Raw genomic sequence first — 9,216 nt, 5'->3', positions numbered from 1 at the left:
CAGACTCAGGTTTCATCAAACCCTGGACCCTTCTAGCACATTCTAATAAGCCCCTCCCATTTAACATAATACAAATAATAGAACATAATAATTACAATATAATTGAACTCTATCCTATTTTAAATTAACTTAACTTTTACCTATAACATGGCATACACACGTGATCAGGGTCCAAGAAGAAAACGGTTGGTTTTTTTCATTCTGCATGTTCTCCAGCTTATAGACTCTTAACAAAGCGTGATCTCAAGTCACTAACTACATCACAATAGCTTCTTCTATCCAGTGGTGCAAAGCAATTAGCGTCAATATAACTGGCAAAAGTTTTACAGAAATTTATGAGGCACGTATGCACATCTACTTAGGCACCTAGTCTAGCATACGCAAGTTTTCCATTATCTCTTCTAATGGGTTTCCATGCTGACAGCCTTGTCTTCTTCCTTGCTATGGATACACTCAAAAACCATCAACTGCTATTTCTTCCATGAACTCGGCTGTGCTTGCAGGCAAGCTGCCAAGCCCCTCCATAGGTCAGCATGCGCCCGCGTGTTCAAGGAGCAACTGCAGCCTACAATAGTCCTGGAAATTTATTGTCTTTGCTTTGTTTGCCATCTAAATGTCACTGAAGAAGTTAGTGACATTTTCCAAACCAGCTAGGATACCACCTAGAAGAAGCAGACTTGCTTTCAGTCAAAGCTTTGGGGACCAAAAGTCATGTTTGCTTGCATTGCTTGAATGCCGCTTGGATCGGCGCATTTTCTGAGTTCCCCTGGGATGCCTTGAGCACTGCCTTTGTGAGTGAGGAGAATTTCCCAGGCTTTTCTTTTGCATTAGCTGTACAGAAGGTTGTCTTGCTGGGCACAAGAAAGCCCCAGAGCAGCTGCCTTTGTGAGGTCAAGCCAGCGGTGCCACGTCACAGTGCTGTCAGCACAGCGTTGTCCCGGTGCGCGCCAGGCCTGGTCGTCCAGAGCAGCTCTTCCGCTGGCTCCCTGCAGGAGGATCCTTGTGCTCAAGGAGCTCTCAGCAGACGGCCTGCACCCCGAGAGGAGTCTTGGCTTTCCCTTGGGTGGTACTCAGCGTGCAAACGCGCACAGCGCTGCCAAAATGATCGGGCAAGTCTGTGCCGCCATTTGCACCGTCTTTTCTGTTGTCTATTCTGGCTACTACCTGACCCAGCTGACTCGTAAGTAAAGGTTTCTCCTGGGGCTGGCATCACCCGACTTTTGCTTGGCTCTGCTCTTTATGCCGCACCAGTGGCCCAGTTTCTGTGGGAAGAAAATGGCCCTGAAGGTGCAACCGCTTTGGTCAATGTCCTGCCAGCAGCATCAGCTCCAAAGGGGGCATCTGTACTGGGTGGCGCGTGCAGAGTATTTGCCATGCAACCTGCAGCGGTTGCCTTCCTTCCCCGGGAGAGTGCGTGGCAGCGGAGTCCGTCATTTCCTCGGCTTGCTGCTTCAAGCAAGACAAGCTGCAAATTGCAGACCCTGAGGGGAGATCCTCAGAAGTACTTCTACCAACTCAGTGGTTCTCTCCAGGAGTGAAGGAAAGCACCTTTTGCTCCATATTCTGCCCCTTAGAGGCCTTGGCTGCATGACTTGAGCCTTTAATGCTGTGCCAAGACTGCGATTGCCTTGGCGATGCAGCAGACACTCCAGTGCAGGGAGGGTTTGCTGCTGAGCCCAGCAGCTGTTCCTGGGCTGCTTCAGCAGGAAGCTGCCACAGGGAAGGGACCCTTTGTGGAAGCTTTGCTGGGCTATCATCTTCAGCCAAGGGATGGGAATTAGGGCATGCCATTTAAAAGAATGTATAAGGAAAATGCAGGAAAGAGAAGAGGGAAATGCAGCTTGAGCTGTTGGGCACAAGAGGAGCTCAAAGTTTTGAAGAGCAGCGGGCATTTCCAGCACCGTCTTCCTATTTCTCTCCTTGCAAAAGAGGCCCAAATGCAGACAGAGCCTCCTCTAGCGTCCTTGTTGTTCTCTTGCTTGCTGTGGGAAAGAGCTGTAGCTCCTGGAGGCATGTTGGGAAAGGGAAATGCTCTTTGTTGGGGCTGCCTTGTGCTGTGGGAGTGGCCAGCACAGGCACTTTTCTAAGGGCCTCTGATTCCTTTTGCCTTGCTGGCTGCAGGTCACCTGACACGCGGATGGAGACATGCCTGTCCTTTGGTGAGTGGCAAAGGAAGCTGTGCCGTTGCTGGCGTGTGAGAATGGTGCAGCAATTCTGCCAGCTTGGCCTGTTGCAGCCCAGTGTGGAGTGCCGGCGTGGGAGGCTGAAGGAAAGGCCAGCTGCCCGCTGGCATCAGCAGTAGCAAAGGGAGCACTGGCTGTTTGCTGATTTTCCAGTGAAGAGCCTTTCAAGAGATGAAAGGCAAATGGGACAGCTCCGAGGCATCTTGCTGCTTCTAGGCAGCAGGGAAGCTCAAATGCACAGCAAGATGGAGTAGCAGCTCATTCAGCCAACTTCCTCGGGTTTGCGTGACTCAGAGGCCCACTTGTATCCAAGTCTATGATTTGCCCTTCTTCTGGGTCCTTTCCCAGCTCTATAGAAAGCAGCTCCTAAGGCACTGGCTTTTGCCCATCTCTCTCACTTCTGTCTGCCTGCAGGGCACAACAGCAGGGTCAGCAGCTCCTCTGGCTGCCTCTGTCATTGAGGAAGAGGCTGAAGAGGAGCAAAGGAAGATGAAGCCTTCAGCTGCTGTCCCTTCACAGCCTGAACTTGCTGAGCCAGTAAGTGACAGCTGAGCTTGGCACTGCCTTTGGTGCAGGGCCAGGCTTCCCCGTTTTGGAGCAGCCCTTGTTGCTCGTGGCGGAAGATGCTGGCGGCCGTGTGCCTGCTGAGGCGTAGTGCGGCTTCAGGCAAGCCGCGGAGCCCTGGCCAATGGGTTCTGAAGTTTGACATTTAAGCTGGGATGCTGAGAGGGTGCCAGAGTGTCTCTTGGGATCAGACAGGAGGCAGCATTCAGTGACTCTCAGTGTAGGAGTCAGCCCCTTGTGCCCGTGGTCAGTGCAGGCTGCCAGTGGTCAGCGGACAGCGCGGCCCAAATTCGCAGTTGACAGCCTTGCAGGGTACCTGGGAGACACTGGGCCCTGGAAGGGACCTGCCCTCTCCGTGGACTAATTAGCTTCAGGCTGTGCTTCCCTTCCAGCTGGTCAGAGCAGAGTTTAGAGAGGAGAATCCTCGGCAGGCCTGCACTGTTAAAGGGCCGGTGGGTCTGGGCAGGGCTGGAAGGCGGCTCCCAAGGGCCGCTCCCTAAAGGCTGCCATAGAGAAGGGAAATCCGTGAAACAGATCAGAGAAGGGACACGCTGCGGGCTTCTGAGCAGACTGTTGTGTGCCAACTCCGGGCTGATTTCATTGCCCAGGAAAAGACAGGAGGAGGAAAGCAGCAAGGCTCTGGGGCCCTGCTCTGATCTCTTTGTGGATCTTGGCAGCCCCATCGATACCTTGTTGCCAGTGTCTTGCAGAACAGCTGAAGACGTGGAGCATGGAGGTGGTCGGGAGGGGCTGGATGCCAGTAGCCTTTGGGCTTCTCCCGAAGGTGCCTTTGAGAAGGGGACATGGGAACTGCCCCAGCTGGAGAGGCCTGGCCGTGGCTGGCAGCACCTTCCCAAGGCCTTGCTTTTGCCGTGCGCTTAGGGGGGGCATGTGTGCCAGCCACCCTTCTGACGGGCAATCCTTTCTTGTCCCAGCGCAAGACAGGCTCTGCCATTCAGCCTGGTGCCGCCGGACCAGCGTGGCCTGCAGCAGCCAGCTCAACCCCCGCTGCCGGCACTTCCTGCAGCAGCGCAGCCCAGCAGCCCGAGATGAGGGAGGGCCTGAAGACACTGAGTACGTCCGGTGCATTTCTTGTCTGCCAGAGCAGGGTGTTGTGCGCGTGTCTGGGCGTAGGCTGCGCCAGATGCTGCCCCTCGGTCTCAGAGGCACTTAGGCCTCTCTGCAGAAGGTGTTGTTGTGCTCTGAGGCAGCGCGGCAGCGCTCAGGGAGTCCCTGCTGCCTGTGAGGGCGGCTGGGCCTGGCTTGGCCCTGCCTGGGCTGCCTTGTGGGCCAAAGACAAAAGCAGAGATTGTTTCTGCTTGAGCAGAAGGCTGGCACCTAGCAAGTGACTATTGCCCAGGCAGCTGTCTGGCGCCAGCTGTTTTCTGGCTCTGGTTCTTACTCCTCCTCCGGCCCAGACACTTTGTGCCCCTGGCAGTGGACCTGCCAGTGATGGTGGGTGTGAGTGAGGAGGCTGCAAAGGCCCTTGGTTACCTCTTAGGGCCCCCTTCTTAAGGGCTCATCATTTTGGCTTATCGCGTGGGATGCTGCTCTTGAAAGAAATCAAGGCCTTCTTGGAAAGGCCACCTGATTAAAGGTGGAGAAGATGGCCCTCCCACTTGCTGGTCTCAGCAGCTGGAAGCCGAGGGACCGCAAAGGGCCCAGAGCTGCGGGCAGTGGGGCTGCCTTTGGGACGCTCTGGGCAGCGGCGTCTCTGTGTGCCAGTGAGCACCCTGCACTGCTTTTGTCTTTCAGGGAGCATCGTGAGTCCGGGCCGGCCAACAGGCAAATACTCGGCATTTGAGGAACTCGGGCGAGGGTAAGCGTGACATCAGCTCATTTTACAAAAGTGTGGACCAGGTCTTTGGCTGGTGCAATATCAAGCGTGAAGTCAGGCAAGCCCCAATCATGGTCAGGCTCTGGCTTGACCTCGTGTGGCCTGCCCGGACTGCTTGGTCAGAGCAATCCAAAGGCCTCATCAAAGACAAGTTGATGCTGGCAGTGTCTTGCTTGCAGCAGTGAGGAGCAGGAGCTGGGAAAACCCCTGCCCCTGCAGCTTTCGGGCCTGAAAGAGCACCTTGCCATCCAAGAAAGGTCAGATTGTCAAGGACAGTCTTCTGACTCAAATTGTTCTCCCTTTTTTGACACACACATGCATGCACACCCGCACAAGGAGAGAGTTCCCCTTAGGTTGTGAAATGACCTGGCAGGGCGTGCGCCTTGGAGATTTCCAGCGGCCCTTGGTCTTCATGCTGCACCTTAGTGTTCCCTCGGACAGCCTGCGCCGCATGGCAGAGGGCTGATGGGCTGAGGTGCCGTTGGCAGAAGAGATGCTGCAGCCAGGCATTTTTTCTGAGGAAGGCGTCCAGGCAGCCTGGGGAGATCTGCTACCTGGGCTTGCTTTCACTGCCAAAGGGATAAAGGTGTCTTTCTGCTGCTTTTGTCTTTCTAGGGGGTTTGGAGCTGTTTATAAAGCCCTTGACACCAGCAGCGGACAACAGGTAAAGTGCCAACAGCCCCATGCCATTTTGCAGCTCCGGAGCGCTTTGCCCGCTGCTGTGAGCTCTGCTTGGAGGTTTGGGTGGCAGCTCCATGTCTGCAGCAGAGGCTGTTCCTCTGAAATGCAGTCTAGGCTCAGGGGGCAGAATGCATTTGGGCTGGCCTTTGGTGCTTCTGCTAAGCTCTGCTGTCTAGTGACAAGGCGCTTTGGCCCAGCGTGCTGCCTCATCTGCCTCATTGCACCAGCACTCGCTCCGTGCTCCTTGTGATCTCGAGCAGGGTGCGTCTTCTCAAGGTACCGGTGGCCAATGTCATTGCAGGTGGCAATCAAGATCATGTCACTCGAGGAGGAGATGTCCGAGGAGCTGGCTGCCAATGAAATCCTGGCCATGAGGGACAACAGGAGTCCCAATATCGTTACCTACTTAGACAGGTTGGCATATTCTGGTGTCAATGTAGCTTTAGCTGGTGCAAGCGCAAAGAGACGATGCCCTTTGGTCACTGGCAGAGAACAGAGCTGGGGATGATTTCTCTGCTGGTCTCCAGAGCGTGGGAGGAGGTGGAGCTGCTGTTCAATAGTCTCTTGTGGCCCACGTAGCTTGGAGAGCAGCTGCAAAAACCTGGCTCAGGCCCTGGGGTGACTGAGGCTGTGCCCATTCTGTTTCTCCATGCCGTAGTTTTCTTCTTTCAGCTACCTGGTGGATGCGGAGCTCTGGCTGGCCATGGAGTTCATGGACGGCGGCACCTTGTTTGATGTGCTGAGGGCAGTGTACCTGGAGGAAGGACAGATAGGCGCTGTCTGTCGGGAGGTGAGGGATCCCGCTTGTGCTTGCCCAAGCCTGCCCGGATGCTGCTTGCCAGCTGGAGCTTAAGGAGAGCCGAGATTTCTTGCTCTCACCCTTCTTTTGCTGCTGCTGCTGCTGTTGCTGCTCTCATGCCACACAGGAGAAGAAAGAGCATGGGAAGTGTACTGCCTGCCGGTGCCCTCGCACTCCTCAGGCTCTGTTCTTGCACTCTTCCATCCTGTCTGTTGTCTGGCCTTGGTGCTCGCTCACTGGCTCAATTTCTCTTTCTTCCTCTTCTCAGCTTTGCCTGGGAATGTTTGCCTGGAGCCTGTCTGTCTGTCCTACATTGCTTGCCACTGGAAGGCAGCATGCGGGTGGCAGAATTTCAAGCTAAGGGCAAAGAGCTGTCCTCAGCTTCAAAGGATAGCATTGCAGCCTGGATGGCGATGCATTCTGGAACGGCTCGAAGGTGCTGCTGTCACCAGCAGCTTCCTCTTCTGCTGCCACTAGGCTTCCCCAAAATTCTTTACCGTGCCGCCTCCCAGCCAAAGGTGACGCGCTTCCTACCCAAGGCCGGTGGAACTTTTGGGAGCCCAGGTGCCTTTGCTTGGAAATCTAGAAAAAACTTCCAAGAGTGTTGAAGCAGCAAGCTCTTCATGATGACAGCAGCGTGATGTTTCGCCCTGGCTCACAATTCCCTGAGAAAGCCGCCAATCCCGTTGAGCTCTTTCCTTGCGGGTGGGATGAAATCAGATCCTGCACGTTAACTTTCCCTCCCTCCTTCTTCTCTCTCAGTGCCTGCAAGGACTGCATTTCCTTCATTGCCGCCAAGTCATCCACAGAGACATCAAAAGTTGCAACGTCCTTGTGAGCACGGACGGATCCGTCAAGTTGGGTGGGTGTCCCTGCTGGGCTGCAGCATGTCCAGCATATGCCGTGCGCTTGCATTTTGGTGACGGCCACTGGGGCAGAAGCGCGGCTTGGCCAGTGCGTGAATCGTCAGGGTGTTTTTGAAGCGGCCGATGCCTTATTTGCCTGGCTCCAGGCACGTGGAAGGAGAGCTCAGCTGCTTTTTCAGCTAGATTCAGCATGGCCTGGTCAGGCTTGGAGTGGGCAATGGTTTTGGCCGCTTTGCCAGTGGTAGCTGGCTTTGACAGGCTTTGTTTTTGTCCTCAGGTGACTTTGGCCTCTGTGCTCAGCTCAGCCCTGAGCACAGCAAGCGCAGCTCCAGCGTCGGCACTCCCAGCTGGATGGCACCGGAGGTGGTGAGAGGAGAAGCCTACGGCCCCAAAGTGGACATCTGGTCCCTGGGGATCATGGGGCTGGAAATGGTGGAAGGGGAAGCTCCTTACCAGCGGGAAGCCCGTCTCCGGGTAAGGTGCAGCTTAGCAAGAGGGCTCTGTGTGGAGAGAGCTGTGTGTGGCTAGCAAAGGAGCAGGTGGAGTGTCCTCTTGCATCCATGTGCTGTAGGTTTTTGAACTGCTAGAAAGGAACGGGCCCCCAAAACTGCAGAACCCCAGGCACCACTCGGCTCTCCTGCGCGACTTCCTCCGCTGCTGCCTGCAGGCAGATGAGGACAGGCGCTGGTCTGCCCAGGAGCTCCTACAGGTAAGGAAAAGCAAAGGGGCAAAAAGGCCTGGCAGCTGAGGACACCTGCATGAAGGGATGAGGAGGAGGAGTGTGGGCCACGTGGCACAGAAAGCTGCCAGGACAGGAAGGCGCAGGGTGACATGCTGCCCTCGGTGCTCGATGTGTGTCTTGCTGATAGCCAGGGAATCCTGCTTGAGCCCGCGAGGATGTGATCCTGGAAAGTAAGAGTTCCTTTCTTTGTTCTTTTTCCTCTGGGCAGCATCCCTTTGTGACCTCAGGCGATCCTGCCTCCAGCCTGGCTGCTCTGATCATCTCAGCCAAGCGAGTGCAGGAAGACTGGAGAGGAGACACCTGCGCCTGAGGAGGCCCTGATGCCCCGCCAGCCGAGAGGAGGGAAAAGGGGATGCGTCATCTTTAGGCCGAGCTTCAGCCATCCCCCGAGTTTGAAGAGGAGCTGTGCTGTAGATAGGAAACACGATAGTGTAAATATTTGCTCAGTTTAGCTCTTAGGTTAGCTGTTAGGTTAGCTGTTAGGTTAGCGGTTAGGTTAGGTTAGGTTAGGTTAGGTTAGGTTAGGTTAGGTTGGGTTAGATATGTTGTTAGGTTCAATTTAAAGCTCTGTTGTTTTTCTTTCTGCAAAAGATGAAAGTTTAAAAAATTAGGAGATGTAGGGATCAACTTTTAAGGACTATAGAACGTAGAGAGCTTGGATAGTAGAGGATTGTTTAGCTTAGGATAGAGTGTTGTTAATTTAGGGAAGCTTTGAAGTAGAAATGAAAGAATTGTCATAATAAGAATTAAGCAGTGAGAGGAAAAGCTGGGCTGCAGTAGAACTGGAGCCTGCAGGCGCTCCAAGCTGTCAGCCTGAGCAGGCCACCTGCAGGACAGAATGCTGAAGATGGAGAAGCAGCGAGGGGATACTTGGTTTCAGCCCGAGTGTCAATAAAAGTCGAAAATATCCACAGTGTTGTAAGACTCCCTTCCTTGCCAGGCTGCAGCTAAGTGGACAGTCCCTTTCAGAGGCCCAAAGAACATAGGGAGGTAAGCAGCTTTGCTTACCGCAAGTGTGGCATGCCTGCGGGAAGCTGAGAGACCTACAGGTAATGAACACCGGGTAATGAGCTCCCATTCAGGACAACACTAGGAGGCAGATGTGCAGTCCTTTCTGGGCCTCTTGTCTTGAAGATGTCAGGCTGATCAGCAGCAATCACCATTTTGTTGCCACCCTCCTCTCACTATGTCACCTGTGGGACGGAATGGCATTCTCACAGCGGCATCTGGCATTTCCTCCCTGCTTCTCTTCTCCCCCCTTTTCACCCCAGACCCCCAGGGACCCTCTGGGCCAGCCTCATCCCCCACAGGGGTGTGCAACCGCCCGGGCCTCCTGCAGAGCCCCATTCCCACTCTGCTGCCTCCTTGGCCTTTTCCCACATCTGGGCCAGCCTGCTGTTGCCAGGTGTTGGAAACATGCACACACCATAGCACGCCTGTCTTTGAGCAATTTGATGCAGGAGCCCCTGCTGAGCACGGCTCCCCACCCCGGCCCTTTTCCCACCGAGCTGGGGCTCCGCTTCGCCTCCATCTGCTGGCATACG

General features: G+C 54.8%; 1 protein-coding gene across 1 annotated transcript; it reads left to right on the top strand.

Annotated features, from left to right (window-relative positions):
• The first annotated feature begins 1,101 nt into the window (after positions 1–1,101).
• Positions 1,102–7,982, top strand: LOC128941456 (serine/threonine-protein kinase PAK 3-like). The gene is made up of 13 exons (XM_054283231.1): positions 1,102–1,180; positions 2,122–2,159; positions 2,598–2,724; positions 2,785–2,796; positions 3,693–3,821; positions 4,503–4,566; positions 5,200–5,248; positions 5,567–5,679; positions 5,938–6,055; positions 6,827–6,926; positions 7,208–7,404; positions 7,502–7,639; positions 7,881–7,982. The coding sequence occupies exons 1-13, from the start codon at positions 1,102–1,104 to the stop codon at positions 7,980–7,982; spliced, it is 1,266 nt and encodes a 421-aa protein (XP_054139206.1).
• Positions 7,983–9,216: the final 1,234 nt, after the last annotated feature.

Source organism: Melozone crissalis, unplaced genomic scaffold (assembly GCF_028551555.1).
Source record: "Melozone crissalis strain CALT ecotype California unplaced genomic scaffold, PUWL_Pcris_2 ptg000036l_1, whole genome shotgun sequence".
Classification (NCBI taxonomy): domain Eukaryota; kingdom Metazoa; phylum Chordata; class Aves; order Passeriformes; family Passerellidae; genus Melozone; species Melozone crissalis.
Note: the sequence above shows the minus strand (reverse complement) of the source record. Positions and strands in the feature narration are given on the sequence as shown.